This window comes from Monodelphis domestica, chromosome 4 (genome assembly GCF_027887165.1).
Source record: "Monodelphis domestica isolate mMonDom1 chromosome 4, mMonDom1.pri, whole genome shotgun sequence".
Taxonomy (NCBI): domain Eukaryota; kingdom Metazoa; phylum Chordata; class Mammalia; order Didelphimorphia; family Didelphidae; genus Monodelphis; species Monodelphis domestica.
In genome coordinates this window covers 75817662-75840161 of record NC_077230.1, presented here as the reverse complement: position 1 = coordinate 75840161, position 22500 = coordinate 75817662, and the positions used below count along the sequence as shown (strand labels likewise).

The 22500-nt window shown below is 38.5% G+C and overlaps 1 protein-coding gene and 1 long non-coding RNA gene across 2 annotated transcripts in view; one reads left to right on the top strand and one right to left on the bottom strand.

Moving 5' to 3' along the window:
- LOC130453652 (uncharacterized) overlaps positions 1–22500 on the bottom strand; it is a 37912-nt gene that overhangs the window by 4000 nt on the left and 11412 nt on the right. The window lies entirely within an intron of this gene.
- The window catches only part of DRD3 (dopamine receptor D3), a 70549-nt gene continuing 60677 nt past the window's right edge, over positions 12629–22500 (top strand). Inside the window, exons 1-2 of the mRNA XM_001368407.4 lie at positions 12629–12802; positions 21804–22108. Coding sequence (XP_001368444.1) covers positions 21821–22108 — 288 coding nt within the window. The 5' untranslated portion in view covers positions 12629–12802; positions 21804–21820. The remainder of the gene's footprint in view (positions 12803–21803; positions 22109–22500) is intronic.

Below are 22500 nucleotides of genomic sequence, written 5' to 3'. Positions count from 1 at the left end.
TCAGATGGCATTCTGAAGATAGTTAATGAAAAATTTTGATTTGTTGGACTACATATTTGTTAGGAGGTTTCCTTTCATTGCTGTTCAATTGGGACAGTAAGAGGAGGGAAGGGAGAGAAAATAAACATTAATGGGGAAAAATTAAATAAAATCTTAAAAAGATTTGATATAAGGACAAATTTTCTCCTCCCCCACAACCCTCCAAGTATATCATCATGTATTAATAGGCCATGTGATTTATTAATAAAGTATTATTCAATTATGTGGCCTCTGCACAGAAAGACACCAAATGGCACCCTCACGCCATTTTTTATACCAGGAGCATGTGAGGACAAACTTTCTAACAACTGGAACTATCCAAAAATAGAATGTAATAGCTCATGAGGTGGTGGGTTCCATTCCCTGGAAAATTTCAAACAAAGGCTAGATGACCACTTGTGAGATAGATTATAGATCTTATTTAGATTGGACTCAATGGCCTCTAAGGGTCTTTCAAGCTATTAGATTCTCTGATTATTAAAGTATTAAATTCTCTCTCTATAAAGTTGGTGCAGTAGGGAGAGCACTGGACCTTAAATCAGGAAGAACTGAGTTCAAAACCACCCTCAGATACTTACTAGCTGTATAAATAACTCTAAGCATAATACTGTGTGTGTGTGTGTTTGCTATACTACTATATATGTCCTAGCTGTATAACTCTGCATGCCTCAATTTCATCATATATAAAATGAGGATAATAGCCCTGCCTCATAAGTGTGGTTACGAGAATAAAATGAGATATGTATAAAGTACTTTATGAACCTTAAAGTACTATATAAATGGTAACTTCTATCATTCTATGTACCTTCCCCAAGAGAATTATGTTCCAGAAAACTAAAGTATATAATCCCCAAATCCCATTTCAGATAGATATTATGAATACTGTGAAGAGTAAATCAAACTTTCTTAGTCTACCAATGAGCATTTTTTAAGTTAATCAACCAAAAACTTAAACACACCTACTTAACACTAAGTAAGAATTTGTAAGTCACTTACTAAAACAGGTGACAACTCTAAAGGCCACTGACCATCCCCTGGGCAATGCTAAGCAAATTGAATGACTGAAATTGGATCCCATAAAGTAGAGGAAGGGACAGGAAGTGATGTGGACAAAGGACTATAAAAAGTCCTGAACTTCCTGTCCAGGGAGCTTCTCCTAGTGACTTGGCTTTTGGAGGAGGCTTTGGACTTGACCTTCAGTTTGGACCTTGACTTTGGCTTTTGGTCTGCTTCTTGGAGGACTGCTCCTGGATCTTCTCCTTTGGACTTTGTCTTGGGTGAGTGAGTAGCTGGCCTTCCTTTCCTGGCTTCTGGAGAGATTAGTTCCAGAAAGGCCTTCCTTTCCTGGAGGAGGCTATGTTGGGGGAACCCTTGCATAAGACAACACCAGGTCCTCTGGCTGAGAGTTAACAAGCCCTGCTGGGACTGAGGCAGACACTGGAGCAACATTTAGTGTGATAGGCTACACATTTTCTCTACCCTCTTCTTACATTTTTCTACTTTTGTTCTTTCCACCTCTTTGTAAATAAAAGCTACTAAAGGGCATTTTGACTTAAGCTATAATATGTTAAATCAGACACCATAATAATAAATAAATAATAAAGTAATAACTTTAGAATTCTCATATTTAGTCAAACCCTAAATTTAATTTCTTGCATTTCTAAGAATCTTTTAGGATCAGATACCACTTTCTCAGGTGAGTTGTCCTATTGATTAATCAAAACACAAATGATGACAAAGGCAAGTGCTTTTTTTTTTCCATCTTGTAGTGCATTGGGTATAATGTAGTTCTTGGATATAATGTTATTGACCTCTTAATCAAGGGCTCCTAACTTAAGATCTATGGATATAGACCCATGGATAGACTTTAGGGAATCTATGAACTTTGAGTTAGGCAGCTACAAGGTGCAGGGGATAGAATGGCAGGCCTAAAGTCAGCAAGCTTTATCTTCCTGAATTCAAATCTGGCTTCAAACACTTACTAGCCATGTGTCCTTGGACAAGTCACTTAACTCTGCTTCAGTTCCTCATATGTAAAATGAATTAGAGAAGGAAATGACAAGCCACTCCAGTGTCTTTGCCAAGAAAACTCTAAATAGGGTCACAAAGAGAGTCAGACATAAGTGAACAACAAACAAACAATAACAGCAACAAATGAACTTGGATGGGAAGAAATATTATACCTTGATTTTTCACCTACCTTTTATTTCCTTTGGAATTTCTATATATTTCATTTTGTGCATTTAAAACCATTATTCTGAGAAGTGGTACATGTGCTTTATCAGTCTGACAGAGGTCCATAACACCCACAGAAAAAGTTAAGAAAATTACCCTTTCCTAATCAGTGAATATACTTCAAACTTAGCCATGACTCAAGTGCTCTTGATGCCCTACAAATACACTGATTTAATTAATTTTAATGGACTGCAAGCTTGATATGAGTCAGTTCTCAAAAATAAGTCAGTATGAGTCAGTAATCAAAAAAATTAATGTGATCTTGGGCCACAATTATGTAGAAAACTAAGTCAAATTTATAAATACAAAAGTCATTCTTCAATTGATAAATAGTAAAAGGATATGAACAGAAATTTTCCAGATGAAGAAATCAAAACCATTTGTAGTTGTGAAAAAAATTCTCTATTTCACTCTTGATTAGAGAAATGCAAATGAAGACAGCCCTGAGGTACCACCTCACACCTATCAGATCGGCTAGTCTGAGAGAAAAGGAAAATGATAAATATTAGAGGGGATACAGGAAAACTGGGACACTAATACACTATTGATAGAGTTGCAATCTGATCCAACCATTCTGGAGAGCAATCTGCTCAAAGGATTATTATAATTGTACATACCCTTTGATTCATTAATATCATTACTATATCCTAAAGAGATAAAAAATGGGGGAAGGGCCTATTTGTCCAAAAATATTTATTGCAGCTTTTTTTGTGATAATAAAGAATTGGAAATTAAGGAGTTGTCCATCAGTTGGGGAATGGCTGAACAAGTTATGGTCTACAAAAGTGATGCTATAAGAATTGATAAACAAGATGATTTCAGAAAAATCTGGAAAGATTTACATGAACTGATACAAGTAAAGTGAGCAAAAAAAAAAAAGTACATTGTATACAGTGACAGATATTTCTGAATGGACAATTATGAGTAACCTAGTTATTCCCAGCAATGTAGTGATGCAAGATAATTCCAGAGGCTTATGTTGAAAACTGTCATCTGCCTTCCAAGAAAGAACTGATGGAGTCTGAATGCAGACAAAAACATACTATATTTCATTTTCTTTTTTATTTAATATCTATTCCATAAAATGTTTAATGTGGAAATATATTTTATGTGATTACATATATAAAATCTAAATAAAATTGCTTACCATCTCAGGGAGAGTAGAAAGGGATGAAGAGAGGAAGGGAGGATCAGAAGAAGAGAGAGAATATGGAACTCAAAAAAAATTTTTTTAATTAATGTTAAAAATTGTTTTTACATGTAATAGGGAAAAAATAAAATATTATTTTTAGAAATCTTGAACCATATTTAGAGATACCTAGCCTCCCTGGAGAAGCAGAAAATAATCTTTCTTTACCTTACCCAGGTGATACTATATCTGGAATATTGTATATAGTTCTGGACACCACAGTTTAAGTAAAATAAAGTGCAGAATATTCAGAGATGAACAATCATTATAGTCATAGGATTGTAGATCTAGAACTGAGAAGGTCTTCAGAGTCCATTGTCCAATTTCCTAATTTTCCAGATGAGGAAACTGAGGCTAGGAATGTTAAGTGTCTTTTTCAAGATCTCATGGATAATAAGCATCTAAGGCAGTATGTGAACTCTCACTCTATAATCAATGCTCTTTCCACTGTGCTTGAGTCCGGTCATATGACAATTGTGGATGTTTAACCTGGAGAAGAAAACTATCTTCAGATATGTGAAGTAGATGGACCAAATGGAAGAGGGATTCAAATTTCTTCTATTTGATCCCTGAGAGAGAACTGGAGCAATGAATGGAAGTTGCAAAAAGGCAAATCTAAGCTTGATATAAAGCCTAGGCTAGGCTATCCAAAATGAGAATAGTCTATGGGGAGCTGATGGGTTCTTCTTCATTGATGGTCTTCAGAAAAAAGGTTGGATAGCCGCTAATTTTCATATTGGATTGGGCTAGATGTGGACCAAGGTTCCTTCTAACTCTTAGGTTCTGTGACATTATAATTCTCTCTTAAAGTAAAAGAGCAGAGCAGTCACAGTATGACTCTAGGATCCAAGACAGATTCTCCCTGTCTGTTTATATTCTCCCATGTGTCCACTTTCCAGTTCTATTCCCTATGGTTCTTGACCACATCTCCCTTCTACCCTAATAAGGGGTTAGAAACAACAACAACAACAAAAAACTATAGGTATTAAACTACTGTTCATAATGCACAATACATAAATTTTATTTCAGAGTCTTGTAATACCATTTGCAAGTATAAGCTACAAGATATAAATGAAGACTTTTCTTGTTGTTTAATTGTTTTTTAGTCACATCTAGCTCTTTGTGACCCCATTTGGGATTTTCTTAGCTAAGATTCCAGAGTGATTGGCCATTTTCTTCTCTAGCTCATTTTATAAATAGGAAATTGAAGCAAACAGTTAAGTAACTTGTTCAAGGTCAAACAGCTGGTAAGTGTCTAAGGCTAGATGTAAACTCAGGAAAATAAGTCTTCCTGACTCCAGACCTGGCACTCTATCCACTGACATCACTTAGTTGGCCAAATAAATAAAAACTATAAAGCACTGAAAACATAGTTTTATTTCCAATTAAAATTAGACTATAGAGTTGAGTACCATCCTTTTTGATTACTAGTTTTGGTCAAATCCATAGGACTAAACTAAGTGATTTTTCTGATCCTTTCTCACTCTACAAATCTAGAAAAATAAAACCATTATCTTTCAGAGACTTGTCATTTTGTTTGCTTCCTTTTAAAAGAGCTCAATGATTTTTTAAAATCTCTATGCATGTGGGTTGTATGAATATTTTATTGATAAGAATGCTATATATAATATATATATTACATATGTACATAAATAAATGCAACAAATAAATATATAAATAAAACAATAATACAAAGCCCATCTCAAAATCAGCCTATGTAACTTTATTCACACAAAAGTGCATTCATTGTCACCAATCAATTTTGTGATCTGTGATGTTGTAATCAGTAGAAATACTGATACTTAACATGACTGTGGGGTACATCAGGGAATATCTCAATTCTGACTCCAGGTTTACACCCCAGATGGTGGATCTCAGCTTCATCTGCAGCAGTTTAAAAAAAAGAATATATTTTCGCAGATACCAGAGGAATCAAATATTCCACACTATAGCTATATAGAAAATTCAGGTGGATTGACCCCACCAGCTTACTAGTTCACGGATGGTACTCAATTAAAATGGACAAAGAAAAAAAAAGTTTTGACAGGAATATTATATAAACATCATCCCTGAATCAGAAAAACTGCAAAACTGCATTTGGGTGATAAAACTACTTGTTGGATGCTAGGGATCAATTCTTACCCTGCCCATTATCCTCTTAATGCATTTTTCTGGGAGGAAGAAATCAGTTGATAAAAGAAAAGAGAAGACAAAAATTATAAAAAATTAAAGGGAAAATGGAAGAGAAAAGAAAGATATAGACAAATAAGAGAGAAGGTCGGAGAGAGAGAGAAAGCATGTCAGGCACTATACTAAATTCTAAGGATATAAATACAAGGCAGTCTAATTAATGGAAGCCAGTTCAGAAAGGGAAATAGATAAGAGAAAGGAGAGAGAAAGGATCCATGGAATGTGGGCAAAAATGCTGGTTAGGAGGTAGAGAAGTTTTTAAACAACTGCTTGATCACATGGTTTGATGGGGATATGGTTAGAGATGTAGACCCTAAATGATCACCCTAGTGCAATTATCAATAATATGGAAATAGGTCTTGATCAGTGGCACATGTAAAACCCAGTGGAATTGTGCATCAGTTATGGGGGGATGGGAAGAACATGAATCATGTAACCATGGGAAAATATTCTAAATCAATTAATTAAATAAAATTTTTCAATTAAAAAAAGGAGATAGAGAAGTGCTTAAGAGTAAGTTGAGTTGGGAGTGGAAGGAGAATGGCTGGGGTCCCTCGTGAATTGTTAGACCTCGATAGAGATAAATAGAGATATCTTCAATGTAGTGAAATTGCTGGTTCTTCAAAGTCCCCCTTGCTAACACACTGGCAAGAAATGAAGTCTGGAGAGTAAGTTGAGTCTGGATTGAAATGAATACATCTTGGGCCCCTCATGAATTGGTGGTCTGGGCTAGGGAGTCATAGGAAAATGGGCCACAAGGAAGAGGTATCTTCAGGATGGGAAAGCTGCTAATGAGGAAAGGAAATCTGAAGAGGGAGTTGATCCAACAGTGAGAGGTCAGGCTACCTGGAGAGTACGAAAGAATATGTGAGCTTTAGCCCCAATAAGTCCTACTTCTTTTTTCTCTCCCCATTCCCCAATTATTCTGTCTTCTTTATAATAAACCAAGTCAGGGCGGGACTGAGGGGTCGATGACAGGGACTACAGAATGTGTTGAGTTGATTGAATGAGCCATTGTCTTCAACTCCGAGGTGGTGTTTTGGTTCCACCCTTCTCACATGTGAAAGTATTTACCCAAAATGTGTTAGTGCCAACTTGTACTGGCTGGAGAGAAAAGCCCATTATCAGGGCCTGATTTCTTGTTTTGTTGATTACCAGATTTTAAAAAGTAAAGAAGAAAATGTTAATAATGCAAATTAAACTTAAAAGTTTCCTGCTTTGGGGAGAGTTGGTAGTTAAATATTTACCAGCACACTCCTGCTAGGCACTAAATGATGAAGACTATTTAACAAATGAGATGTTCCGTAGGAGCGGGAGACTGTGGGTGAAGCCCCTGGGCTTTACTGTATCAGGCAGCTCAAGTTTAAAAGACCAAAGGGAGGGGAGAGGTTAGAAAGCAGCAAACGTTTTGTCTTTTGAGCCACAGTCTACTCCATATTTTACACTGAACAAGTTGCCTAGAGGGGTCTGGATTTCAGTATGATGCCCTGCAAGCCTGAGCCTCTGATGAGATCGGGAGCCCTATAATCTAAGATAATAATGATCAGCAGGTTTCCTGGGCCACAATGTAGAAAGTAGTGCTTTTCAGTGGAGGCTAAAGGAAAGGATGACCTCCCATACAGGGCACTCCAAATCCGTCCAGACCCACAGTCGGGTTAGTACAGGCTCACTCAGTAGAGCTTTGAGAAGCCCCTATTGACTTTGACGGTGGGTGATGGTGTTGTAGAACTGGGACCATGGATCCTGCTGGGTACAAAAGGGCCTTTCAATAGGAAGTGTATCAAAGAGGGGCAACAGATAAACAGCATGCACTAACTTTGTCCATGAGCTTTAACTCACTTAAAGAGGGCAAAGTGTATTATTTTTTAAAAGGAGTGCACTATTGAACTCAAACTGAATGTGATTTTAGAATTTCTCCCTAACGACTGTGTAAGAAGAACTGGGTCTGACCAAGGACTAACTGAGGCATCATGGGCAGAAGAAAGGATTAGGCAGTGCTTGCAAACGTTTATGGAGAGTGTGTAATATTATATGGATCTTTGCAAGTGGAGAACTGGCCAATGAGGATCCAGACCTTAGAAATGTACGATATGATCTGCCTGCTTCCAATCTACATGGAGGCTTAGTGAGCCTGCTTTTAGAAGTGCCTAATGGAGGGGGCCTTTTCCTATCCAATTTAGAGCATGTGTAGGTATCCTGACTGTTTCCTGTTGTGTTACTGAATGGTAAAGGAAATCTTTATTTTTGGGGGCTGGAAAACTAAGCGTGTGTACAAGACTCAGAGGAATAGAAAAACGTTCTCTTCCCTGGCAGCTTTTAAGGAAGAAGGAAGAAGAAATACTGTGGGGCTTAGCATGGGAAAGGAACTTGGATCGTGTCTCTCATCCAGCTGCCATGTAGCCATACATTCATGATGTTGTTGTTCTTCTGTCTCTGCCGAGTTGACTTTTTTTTTTCTGTTATTAGGAGTCTTGGAGAATCAAAGTCAGAATGGAGCAGCTTGCACCTTGTGAGCTTTTAGAGGTTGGAAGAGACACCAGAAATACAACTTGTATCTATAAAAGAGCCTACTGATAACCACAAAAACCAAGCCTGGTAAGAAGAAAGCCCCAAGGAAATACCTGCTTGACCCAGCCAAGCAATAAAGCAATTTAGCAACTGAGATGCAATGTCCTATAAGCAAACAACTCATTCATTGGTTGTGCCAACCCCAAACTCAATTTGGGGGGAGGGGATGGGTGGTAGCCACCACTTTAAGTTTGAGTCTACTTTTTCCATGGAGGAATTGAATGTATAGAAGGGAGAGTGAATGCTGGTTGAATAAAGGGAATGGGCTTTAGTCCTTGCTATACCTTCTCAGTAAATATTCCTTTGTAAAAGTGAATTGATATTAACTATTGAGTTAATATTGGGGAGATAAATTTAGTGATTGACATTATTAGATGGCACGCACTAGTTATAGGTGCATAAGTAAAAAGAAAAGTATACTCATTCCCTCAAGGTTATCCCTAGAACCCTGAGGGGAGATTTAAGCCAAGCTCTGGGTACCCAAACCATCAGTGTAAGTATGACTTGAGAGAGTGAATCCCAAAATCTATATGTCCCACGGGGATCAACAAAACCTAATTGATCTTGGCATGCCTATTCATTCATCCCTTTAGTGACTTCACCCCAAATGGCAAATGAAGTGGTGTCAAATGTTTACATCACAAAGCATTCAAATGATTTTGTGTCCCAGGGAACCTTACTACAAGAAATTAAGAGCTATTTTCTGAAAGTAATAGCCCCCTAAAAATTATAGCTACACCAATCCAGCATTTCTGACATGAATAGAAAGTGATCCAGTGCAAAGCTTCACTAGAGAGCTTCATAGGATCCTAAGATGTAGAACCACTGAGGAATTTAGAAATCAAAACCAGCCCTTTCATATTACTGATGAAACTGAGGCTTACTTTCTCAAGGTCTTGGAAGTAGTTGGAAGCAGAGATGGGATTCAAACTGAAACCCTCTGACTCAAATCAAATGTTTTTCCTACTATATTTTGTTCCTAAGAAAAAGCAGAAATGCTTCCATCTCCCTTTCTCTTGGTCTCTCACCACATACTCAAGAGGTATAGACTTTCCTAGTGAAGCTTTGTTGACTGGCACTTGAGACATTACCAGTGATGCCATTGGAATTGGTTTCTGGATAGAACAGGGTAGAAAAACAATCTGTATTTTTCTTCTTTATTTCTGCCAAGGCATCTCTGTTCTGTACATATCCTGGACTTCTTCCCAGGGAGCAGATCTCACAATATTCAACACTAATCATAAATAAGGTTCTCATTCCTCTAAAAGAGGAAAAATTCCTTAGGGCAATTAGTGTGAATGGTTAAATGCCAGCTAAGGTGAAAAAAAATGATCTTCACCAACAAAGCAGGACCAAAAAAAGAGAGAAATGGAGAGAGAGCTTTCTTGTCTACCTTCTTACACAACCCATACATATATCCACAAGTAGGAGTCAGTGTGGTCTATTACAAATACCTCAGTACACAAACACAGGAGGCCTGGGTTTGAGGTTCTGTACCACTAGTGCCTAGTTAGATTAGATTGGGCGGGTTATTGAATTTCCCTTTGTTTTCCATCCATAAAAATAAGAATAGCCCTTAACCATCTCTACCTATCTATGATCTCTTCAAAAAGATATCATTTTAAAGTCATGAGGAGGGGCAGATAGATGGTTCAGTGGATTAAGAGCCAGGTCTGGAAATGAGAGGTCCTGAGTTCACCTCTGGATTCATACACTTCCTAGATGTGTGTCCCTGGGCAAGTAATTTCCCCCAGTTATGTAACACTTTTCGCTCTTCTGCCTTGGAATCAATACTTTGTATCAATTCTGAGACAGAAGGTAAGGGTTTTAAAAAAATAAAGTCACAGGAAAAGCAATGAGAATTAAGGCTACAGTCCTTAGCCCAAAGAAAGGTAAGATAATGATTTAATCTCAAAGAGAACTATTAGGTTCCTGTCAACTATATACAGGCATACAGGGAAATTACCATTAGATTCAATATGAAACAAAGAGAGCTGACTATTGTGTGATTAGTTTTTAAACAAGTGATAAGACCTGTGTCCTGAGAGAAGGGGTACCCATTTCTCATCAGGGGGTTCCAGGTCTGAGCCCATTTCATGTCTTAGATCCTTAAAGAGTGGCAATATAGAGGATTTTTTTTCAGATTTTCTGGTTCATTACATGCCATCCCCACACCTGAGTAGAACTTTGGGGAAATCTCTAAAGCAAAGCTTACAAATGTCTAGGATCTCCCATGAAGGAATTAACAAGGCTCCAGAAATCTTATACAATATACAAAATAGACCAACTAGAGACCAGATAGTTATTTCTTCTACCTCAACAGAAATGCTTACCACACAAAAGACTTATAAGTTTCCATTGACAAATGTTTAAAACATGATACAGTAACCTATCACTTCTGTTTTACTTTCCTGTCTGGACTGCCTAACAGTTAATTCACTTTCATTTCTGATCTGTGCCTTCAGCACAACTCACAAATCCCAATCTCCTCAAAAGCCAGGATATGTTTTGTGCTTTCTCACTCCTTTCTTCTGCAGCATCTTTTGGCAATTATTATTTTTTTCCTCTGAGAAATTGTAGGGTTCATCTCCTACAGGGCAATGAGTCATCTGGACCCAGGATCTCCTAACCTCTCAAACCCACAGAGTTGACACCAAAGATAGAAACACTCAACCTTGAATAGCTGGTGCTTAGGGAAAGGATCACAAAAGGGAAGATAAGAAGCAGGGATTTGAGGACTGATCTCAAATTCATCTTCACAAACACATATTTTTGTTGATGTGTGTCTAGTTGCCATTGCTATTAGGTTTGGGAGACAAGGAAGAGAGAAAGATCTATTTACTCACTGGAAGTCTGAGGGGGAGGTTTCCTAAAGTCCAAGTAACACACTCCAAAGAAAGGAAGAGAGACTGAGAAAAGGATTTCTTTCTCTTTTTAAGCCTGATGAATAAGTAGGAGGTTCCTTCTGACTTAGTGATCAGTCCTTGTTGGCACAGCTTATCCCCCCAGTTCCCCCATGTTAGGGTCCAAGGGTCCAACAAGGAGCTTCTTGACCCATACATCTTTTTTCAAGAAGGTCAGAGTCCATGTGTCACTGGTAATGGCCAAAGTACATGCTTATCCTCATCACTGCCATTTCACAAAGGGTTGAAAATCAACAGTTGAGACTGATGCTATCCATACCACTTCATTCTTTTTACCCACCATTCTGTAGTATTTGTTTTCACTGATTAAAAATTTCATTTATTACATGACTTATTCCCCTTTCTCCTTCCCCTAAAAAAGGGAGAGTCTTTCAGTTACCATCAAGGCAGGCAGAAATAGTCCTAGTGCATATAAAAAAAAAGTGTATTTTAGCTTAAGCACTAATCCACTAAACTCATTCTCTACTTCCCAACCTGCAAACAGTCTCTCTGGGAAATCTAAATAGTTCTCTCCCTTTGAACCATGTTAGTGCGGCCCCTTTACTAACCAGCAGAGGTCTCTATTATAGAGCCATTGCAGGACCCACCTCCCTATCAGAATTTGCACTATAGCTCAGAAACATATCTGGGACTGGCTAAGGGGAGGAGGGGAAGACTCTCCATCATCTCTAAAAGGAGAGAACAGAGATACTCCTTATTTCAATTTAATGGGTAGTAAAGGAAAGTCACACTTAAACTCCAGCACTGATTCTGAAATGGACTTACTCTGTCATGACAATACCTTAACTATTTCTAAAGAAAGGCTGATAGCACTGCTCTTATATGTCACAGGGGACCTATAAGGATCTCTTGGCAAATGGTTGTAAAATTCCCCAAAAATAAACAGTGCTGCTAACTAAACATTAATATTTTCTCAAATTACTAAGCTTGTTTTGTATTTTATCTCCAATTGTACTGTGTGTCTTGGTTTCTCATTTAATTTTTATGCATTTCTTTTAACTGTCCTTCCCCAGATGTTTTCCCTTACACCTCCATTTTCATCTAATCCTATTTTAAACCTCTTAATTGCCTTAATTTAACTTGACTTCTTATAGTATCAATTCACCAATCTTGTTCTTCTCCTAAGCCAATGTTATAAAAACTAACCCAAAATTGGTAAAGCAAATTAAACCGAGAAAAGAGGGAGTTATTAAGGAGAAATGAAAATTGGAGTATGAGGGAAATCTTAATACAAAGAAATGAACAAAAATAGTGTGGAGGGATAAATAAGGGGGGGGGGGGGAGAGAAGAGAGGGAGGGAGAAAACAGCAAACCTGCTTCTCTTCGCCACCTCTCTTCAGCACCGAGGACAGAGACACAGATCAGTTGGCCCATTCGGTTTAGGGTCCCTCTCTAAGCCACCAGGGGAAACTCATGGATCTGAAAGCAGCTCTGAGACATGCAGTAAGGTCTGAGGGGGAAGCTGGAGCAGCAGCACACTACTGATTTCACCTTAGAGACAAAAATGGGTGATGTTCCTTTCTTTTCACTTTCACAGTTTCAGTGTCCTAGGAAAGACAAAGTTTGGCATTTGGGGGCTTGTGTGCCAGTTGTGAATGGCTGCAGGAACTGAGGTGTTAAACTCCATAGTCTCCAGAAATCAGAAGGGATTTTCAGGGTAAGTAATTATTTCTTTTTGTTTTCTAAATTTGCACATGACGTTTTCCTGAAAGGCTGTATTACCGACTTGAGGTTTCTGTGGTTCTCTGAAAATATGCATCAAAACTACTTACATACTGTTACTTAAAAAACCTGAAATCTTGAGGAAAAATATCCTCCTTTTCTTTCCTAAGTGGTTTAGATGGCATAAATCTTTCCTTGGTCTTTTTTTCTTTTCCCTAAAATTGGATTCTCAGAAGCTTTGAAAGTTATATTAATGTAGAATTAAAAGATGGAAAAGAGAAAGGTGTTATTATTCCAAGGATTTATGAGGGAATTGATTGTATTTCTCTTGAGTGTCTCATTTAATTATGAGAATCTGTTACTTTAGATTCCCTAATTCAGTGTCCCAGTAATCCAGGTTTGAGGGCTTAGAGAGACACTGTTTTCTATGGTCTATTTAAAGTCAGGCTGTTTCCAATTCAAAATCAAATTATTCCCAGCAGAGATGTATAGTACTTGAGAGGATGATTGTGTATGTTTTCTTTAATGATGGCATATGATTTTGAGGGTTATTGTTGTTGTTTTTCTCATGTGTGGAACTGCCATTATTTACCGTAGCATATTGGATCAATGAAACTCATTGCAATTAAGCATTAGTTCCAGTTCATGCATTTGGCTTAATCGAATACTATCAAAAAGCACACATACAAATAATCGTGTAGCGTTCGCAGGCATGGTGGAGCATGGATTTTGACCACATTCTGGGGGCTTGTCTGTTGGCCAAGATTTTGCTTCTGTCTTCTGCAATCAAGAGGTCAGTAAGCACTGTCTGCCTCTGGTTCTCAATAGGAACTCTTTGCTCCAGCCTACACTGATGGTTTGGTTTGGTTTGGTTTGAAGCAAGAGATAGGACGAAAAGAAGGGAAGGATCCTAAATGTCATTATTGCTTCTCCAAGTTCTAGGCTCAAAATGGTTAGCTCAGAGTGTGAGTTTGAGCAGGACAAGAGTAATATGAACTCTCTTCCAGTCTGTAGTACCTGGAAACCAAGTGCCAATACATGTGGGACCTACACAAGAGGAAACCAAAAATCAATTAGACCAACCTGGGCTGGGGGCGGGGAAGAGCCATGATGACTTGCCCCTAGCATGGTACCTGACATGTTGTCAGTGTTCAACAAATATTGATAAATCGGTTAATTGGACCAGACGGATTGACTGTCCTAGCCTCTCTGTTTCTTCAGGGGTGGGAGAAAAGGATGCTTATTGAGAAGGCTTAACTAAACATCTCAGTCTTTCCAGGTCGGACCCTAGTAGCCAAATGTAATTGCTATCCCTATTCTTGTTCTGCATATGTAAATATGGGATGTATTTCTATTCACTTGCGAATTGCTAATTTTTAAAGCTGTTTTGCAGCTCTTTGAGAGCATAAAGTGCCATAGAAATGCTAAACACTACTACTAATAACAACAATGTAACACCCACTGACTCCCAAGAGTTGCACACCTGCATTGAAAACGCCTTACAGCTCTGTCAGGTGATGGGTATAAGAGGCTTTTAAGAAATAAAGGTCATGGGGATTTTAAATTAGCTTCTAAATGGTGTCTTTAGGCATTCTGACACTAGGCAGGACTGTACGGGAAAAGCAGCTGGAGAAATCTGCTACCAGGATGAAGATGCACTGGCAGAACTGGCTGGGGGGCAAAGTGGAGGAAGGGACAGAGGGGACCACGCCATGGTTCCCACCAAGAACTGAGTGCCCATATGTTATTCTATGCTGTCAGTGGGTGCAGAGAAAACCTACTACATAATTCAGAAAAGGCAGCTACTTTCTTGCTGGGGGGAAGGGACAGCTCTCTCATCTCGACTTTCTGCCTGCCTACTCATATGGGCCTAGAATCCTTGGTCCCCAAAGTCCATGTGACAAAACCTTCAAAATAAGAGGTACCAAAGAATCCTGGGATCAAAGCCTCAGAGCTAAAAAGGACCTCAGAGGCCATCTAGTCCAGTCCTCTAATTTCAGAAATGAGGGAACTGAAGTCCAGAGAAGTTCTTTGGTTTGTATAAAGTTACAAGGCAGTAAGTGACAGAGCTGGAATTTGAACCTGGATCCACTTGGTCTTGAGCCAAAAAATGCCTTGGTCTTTCCACTATCCCATTCAATATCTAATTTTTATAATGACATTTTCTAACTTAGCTAAATGATGAGCTAGACCTGGAATAGGGGAGCCTAGTTTTCTCATCTGGAAAGGGAGGAAATTGGAACAGCTGAATTCTATAAAATGTCTTCCAGTTTTAAAATTCTGTGGAGATGGATAAGAAAAATTCATAAAGTCACTGGAGCCCAGTAGGCATTTATAAATGATGTGGAATGACACTTCATCAGTCAGCAGGGAGGGACACTGGCAGCCAACTGAGTCTTTTCTTAAGGTTAGGGGAATAGATCTGGAGGGCAAAGCTTCAACTGAGCTGAGTGTGGGAGGCTCCTAGTGCACCTGCTGTATTATCCTTGGCTTCTGCTGCTGGGGCTCTAACTTTTTCAAGTTCCCATCATCCCCATCTCTTCCTTTAAAGCAGACAACTATTCATACTGCCATCTATAGACAGGTGGAAAAGAGAAAATGAGATAGGTGTGACCTTGAACAAGTCACTCCATCTTTATCCATCCCCAGTTTCCTAATTTGCAAAATAAGTGTTTGATCCTCCTTTTAGCTTCATAGTTTGACACTGTGACACTAAAATCAACCACTTGGTAAAAGCCCACTTCAAAACAAAACAAAACAATGAGTGGGGATCCATGGGTAAAAATCTAAAATACAATTCAATCCAACAACACACTTAAGCACTGCAAAGCAATAGTCATGGACATAGTAGACTAAGTCATCCTCTGAGCCAGGAATACCTGAGCTAGAGATCTGTCTTTCACAACTGCTGGCTTTGTGACCTTGAGCCAATCACTTAACCTCCAAGTAATTCAAGCAAATTACTAAGATTATAAATTGCAGAGCAAATGCCAAACTATACAATGGTTTCTTTGGTCTAGGTTACTCCCAATGGTGAAATTTCCTCTACCAATGAAGATCTACTCCTTCTCTTCTTGGAATTGTCTAGAGGCACTGAAATATTAAGTGACTTATCCAAGGTTACCCAGCCATTATGTGTCAGAAGGCCTTGACCCAGATTTTCCTGACTCAGAAACTATCAAGGACAAAACAAAAAATAATTCTTGATCTCAAAGAACTTACATTCTTCTGGGCTGGGGAATATAACATATACACTGAGAAGTATGATGAAAGATAAACTTATGGCACTAATAACAGAATAGGAAAAAGGAGGTTTGGGGGATAACTTCCTAAAGCTTGATGCCATTTGCTAAAATAATCAATGCCATCCCACCCTACTCATAACCACACCCCTTCTCATGAAAAGATCCGAATACCTCTCATCTAATCCCCAAGGATATCCATTGATTCAGAATCAGTTTGAGGAAGCAAATTCTTTCCTAGTAAAGCTTGATTTCTTCAAATTCTGCAGACTATGGTAGTTCATATGCAATCATGTCTTCAAAAACAAAAAAGTAAGATGGCAGTTTAAGGGAATCATGGAGCCCAGGGGTTCTTAATCTTTTGTGTTTCATGGAACTCTAAAAATAAGATGTGAAGAATTATGAGGCAAATCAATTATTTTGAAATATAGTTACTAAAATAGAATTTTTAAAAATTTCACAGACATCTGTTTAGGAACCTCTGATTTAATCTTGGAGTTTTATTAGATTGTGAGCTTCTTGAGGACAAGGACTGGGGTTTTGCTTCTTTTTGTATCCCCAGTACTTAACGCAGTGCCTGGCACATAGTAGATAATCAATTAATGTAAACTGATCAATTTGAGTCAAAGAAAGTAGGAGAACCCCTTTTCACTTTGGCCACCTTATTTTTTAAAAAGTCCACATGGAAGACTACTTATAAGGAACTTTCTCTACCCACAAAGATCTTCTGGGCTCTCTTTCTACCCTTCTAGGCTGAGTGTTACCTGGAGAAGTCCTGTGAGGTTAAATGACTTTGCCAGGATCTCATAGCCAGTATATGTGGATCAGAGTCAGGAATACTCCTGGGAAAACTTGTTTGTTTATTTTTTTTTAAACCCTTACCTTCCATCTTAGAATGAATACTGTGTATTGGTTCCAAGGCAGAAGAATGGTAAAGGATAGGCAATGGGAGTTAAGGGACTTGCCCAGGATCACACAGCTCGGAAGTATCTGAGGTCAAATTTGAACCCAGGATCTCCAATCTCTAGCTCTAGCTTTCTATTCCCTGAGCCACCTACCTGCGCCCAACACAAGATTTTAAATCACTGTTCCAGTTCTCTAACTGATGGTCAGGTTGCTGGAAGATTGATGTTTTCACCTGGCAAACCCTATAGATTATTCTTGATTCTTAATTTCTAGATCCACACAGTCCTAGCCACCCCTGTGCCTAGTGTTGACACAATTCTCAGGGCTAGGCCTCAGGGCTTTTGTATTCAATAGATTTAAATGGAATTCATTCCATCATTCTAGTAACCCCAAACATTAGTGCCTAAACTGTGGCATCATCCACATTTGACACCATTGCTCATAGGGACAAATAGTTGATTCCATGTCTAAGGGAAGCTAGCTGAGATTTTCTCAGCACCAGCCAGACCCCTATTATTCTTTTCATAGAAGACTCTTAGAACTGTGACTTAAAAGGATTTCTCCATTTGTATCTCAGAAATGTTTTGGAGACTCCAGAATTCCCTGTGCCACCATTCTCCTGTCATCATCCATCTGCTTAGCTGTAGTAGCCTGTAAGGAAGTCCCAATGGTGTATCATGTAGCAGGTCTCTAATCCACTGTTATGAAAGCTGAGAATTGGGAGTGATAACAGTCCTCTGCCAAGAGGTCCCTCAGCTGTACAGCATTCTCCTCTGTTACTGGAGATGGTTGGTTGGAAAGAAGAGTGGATTAGGAGACCTATATTCTAGTCCCAGCTCTATGACAAACAAACCATGTGACATTGGTCAAGTCATTCAACCTCACCAAAGGTTAATTTCTTTATCCATAAAATGAAGAATTAACAATAATAGGTGGCCTACCTACCTATCATATTGGCTGGTTGTAAAGATCATATACGCTATATATTGAGTGAGGAGGCAGACTAAATTCAATCTCAAAGGTTTATCAATAATAAGCTTGCTTCGCTGCCATCCCTGACAATATCTGAATTTGGCTCATGTCTGACTCTCATCTAGATGTCTACAATTTTCCTAAAATCAAATGACTAAAAAGACATGGAACAGACAACAAATTTGTTATGCAGCACAAAGAATTCCAAAGGGACATACCCGAGTCTATAAACTTTCAAGAATGCCTTCCCTTCTTATGAGCTGCATCTTCCCCCAGGGACCTATGTAGTGGCTCTAGACTGCTAGCCCAAGCCTGGTATTGAAGCCCCCATAAACCGGGGAAAATCTCTTGGGCACTACAAAATTAACTTCCCTCCTGGAGACCTGCACAATCCATATGATTCACAGTACCAAGAAAGAAGAAGTTATCATTTTCCTCTTTGTCGTTGTGTTTCTATGTTACTCCTTTGTTGCAGCTCCCACAGATAGAACCATGTTCTTGATCTAAGAACTTCTCTTTGATTTCTGCTGTATTTTTCTCTCTTTTTTTTTTAATTTACAAAAAAACAAACAAACAAAAACAACCTTACCTTCCATCTTTGAATCAATACTATGTCTTGGTTCCAAGGCAGAGGAGCAGTAAGGGCTAGCCAATGGGGGGTAAGCCCAGGGTCACACATCTAAGAAGTATCCGATGTCAAATTTGAACCCAGTATCTCCTGTTTCTAGATCTAGCTCTCAATCCACTGAGTCACCTAGCTGCCCCCTGATGCTACTTCTCTATGTTTCTACATAAATGAGATTAAAGGATAAAAGAGGTTAAATGCTGAAGTTTACTAGCCATCAAGTCTAGGATCCTAGAGATATATACTGTGAAAATTAAGCCAAAAAGCATAAAAGCATTTGATACACATGTGCTTACATATACTTACTATACCTAGTATAATACATATAGTTAATATACCTAAATATATAATGTATAATACAAAATATATCATATAAAATATCAAAATATAGTTAATATATCTAAATGCCATATTGCTTCAAAATATAGACAACCAAAAATAAAGATCCCTCCCAAACCCAGTTGGCACGTCTAAAATAAATTCCCTTTAAAAGGAAAAAGTAGGTAGATATGGTCTGAAAAATAGCATCAAATATAGGCAATGATCAGATTTTAAATAATACAGATTTGGGGGAAGAGTATGACCTATATTCAAATTAATGAGGTACTAATTACTTTGAATTCTTTAACCATTAATTGCTCTGTTGATGGATTCTTGAGATACTTTACTTCTCCCTTCTGTTCCACAATCATTTGTTGATAATGTTTTAGAAGAAAAACTGAGCAGAAGGAAAACTTAGATCCAGAAACCTTTTAAGGTACTCTAAAAAAAATTTTTATAAGGTAGAAATCAGAAACAATATGATACTATGAGATGGGGTGTTTATTTAAATCTCTTAATTTCTTTTAATATTCTATTGATTCCATTTCTTGTGACATTATAGACATTTCCATAAATACCTCTCCTACCAAAATGAGACCTCCCTTATGCCAAAGAAAAACCATTCAGTAGCCAGATGACAGAGCATTTGTTTCTGATAGTATATGCCAATCCTGCCTCCATCCTACCTTTTTATCTTACCTAAAGGAAGTTTCCTCCTCTGTTCTCCCAAGTAAAAAAATTATCTTTACAATTACTCAGCATTGAAACTTTTTCATTTTTCCACACTTCCTTTATTCTCCAAGACCACCAATCACCAGAAGCAAAACAAAGAATGAGCTACTTCAACTGCTATGAGAAATGTAATCAACTAGAGATCAGAGACAAAGTAATGGGGAAAAAATGGATCTGAAGTTGAAACCATCTGGCAGATGATATATAGTTGGGCTTCAGTTTGTTTTTGTTGTGTTTTGTTTTGCTTTTTAAAATGTAATTCACTATTGACATTCAGCTGCACTATTTTTAAATAGCTGTCAAAACTCTTGGTGGTCAGACAATACGATAATAAGCATCCCAAAGTTCTGGGCTTCATTTCTGTTTGACAAGTGAGATGGGTGTAAGCCATCATTACCCTCAGAGGAACCATGCCATTCAGAAAAGTGGTCAAACTGTCCCCCTAACCAGTAGTCCAAATCATGTCAAGTCCTCTGGACTTCTGCTCTTCTCAAAGATGGAAATATTCATCTCTAGGAAATAATCAGGAAGGCATTGTGTTTTTCCAAAAGCTCTTGGCAATGGCAGACCCATCACCAGGGCAGCAGCTACCCCTTTTGGAATAATGTGCAAATGATTATTATTAGCAACTTATTATTACATTCTAAAATACAGTGAGCACAAATAGTTGACAGGATGAAATAGGGAGGATCAAAAAACAAAAACAAAACCAACCAGCCCTAAATTTATATTCCAAGCCTGTGGTCCCTTCTCAATTGTTCACTTTAACCCTTTCATTTCCCAAGCCAAAAGGCCCTCATTCTAATAAAATGTGTCATAAGAACAGGAGACAGTGAGCGGTAAAGTACATCTGAAAAGAAATAATATAAACAAGCAAATAAAACATTTTGAAAAGTAAAAACTATTAAGATTTTAGAAATAATCCAAATAAATGTGGTACAGATATGCCAGGTTAGATGAGCCAAACCCCTAAATGTCTAGTAGGAGCTTCTAGTATCAAGGACAGAGCAAAAACATCATTTTCTTTTTCTGATATTTGAATTTAGAAGAATTGTAGGTCCACACAAAGACAAATTTTTCTATCTGCATTTGAAGGAAATAATAGCCACCTATTGGAGTCCTACCCATTTTTAAAGGCCTAGTAAAATGGCACTTCCTCTATGATTCCTATCCCCCAGCAAAAACCAAAACCAAAATTCATCTCTTCTGCTCCCTTAATTGTTTTTAATATCATCTACTAGTATGCATCATATCCTACCTTGCATGATGATTTTATTACCTGTCATTTATACACATAGCTTTAGGATCCTGAAGGGTAAAGGCTGACTGTCTTGCACTTTTCCATACACCACAGCAACTAGCACTATGCCCAGGGCACATGTTTGGTGCTCAGCCAATGCTTGTTAAATTAAATTTGATTCCCTCCAATCAAATGTATTCAGCAGTTTGAGATCCAGGAGATGCTCTTCCGGGGCATTCCATGCTAAGGTGGCAACATTATGACAAGGGATATTCTTGATCCAAGGTCACTACAGTTTGATAGTCAAACAGTGACTTTCCCAGAAGGATGATTGTCTCATTTACCTGTAGGTAATAAGCATCCGGTAAAACAGATGACATCCAGACTATATCATTCGCTGCAATTGATCATCATAGCAACATACTGTGTTTCAACTCTAGGGTCCTCCAGTATTTACCAGGATCTCTAGAACTAACTTCCAGGCTGGAACCTCCAAGCCTGCGTCTTCCTGTAAGGGATGCATGAGAAGATTATTTTTAATGTATAAGGAAAGGAGAGACAGAGAAAATGGGCACATAGGCAAGGAAATAGAGGATGACCTGGATTTGAATCCCACTTGTGTCTCTTAAAGTCACATCTGGCAATAGATAGAGTGGAACTGAAGGCAAAAATAGCAGAGTTCAAATCCTGTTTGAAACACTGACTGTGTGACTAAGCAAATCACTTAACATATCTGCCTCAGTTTCTTTATCACTAAAAATAAAGAAATATTAGCACCTATCTCCTAAGTTTGTTGTGAAGATCAGATGAGATTATACATATATATTATATGTGCAGATAATATATTCTTTACAGACCTTAAAGAACTTTATAAATGCCAGCTGTTATTATTACCCAGAGGAGATAAAATTACAAAATGTAAGGTGCTGATCAATGTTATTTGTCCATCTTATTCTAGGGAACTCTTTCAGAGCGATGACTTCCCTTCTTACCAAGGCTCTTCTAAGTCCACTCAACAGCTCTATCAACTCCACTTGCAGGAAGGAGAACACAACTGGGCCAGGACTACGCCATCCCCATGCCTACTATGCCCTCTCCTACTGTGCCCTCATTCTGGCCATTGTTTTTGGCAACGTCCTGGTCTGTCTAGCTGTGCTGAAAGAACGTTCCCTGCAGACCACCACCAACTACTTGGTAGTGAGCCTGGCAGTAGCTGACCTGCTTGTGGCCACTTTGGTGATGCCCTGGGTGGTATACCTGGAGGTGAGTGTGCCTATGTGTCATAGGGCCAGCCTGGGGAGTTTTGTTCATGTCTACTGCCTTTCAGTGTGCCCAATTACATTCAGCCAACTATCTTGCTTCCAAGGAGTTCAAAACACATCCCACTTCACAATACACCCCAGTGAATAAGGAGGACAGGGATAGTGCCGTGCTCATTTTAATGAGGAAACTGAGGCTCCCTGAGTTGAAGTCACTGTCTAATATCACTCAGCAAAATCAGAAGCAGAGAACAGGGAATGATTCCATTCCCAAGTCCCCAGCATCTGATGACTAAACTGAAGAATTGCTGTCAGTGGTTTCACTAACCAAGAATGTCCCAGGTCTGTGTGAATCATGCATGAGGCCCAGCTAGTCACTTCCTGGGCTGCTTTGTC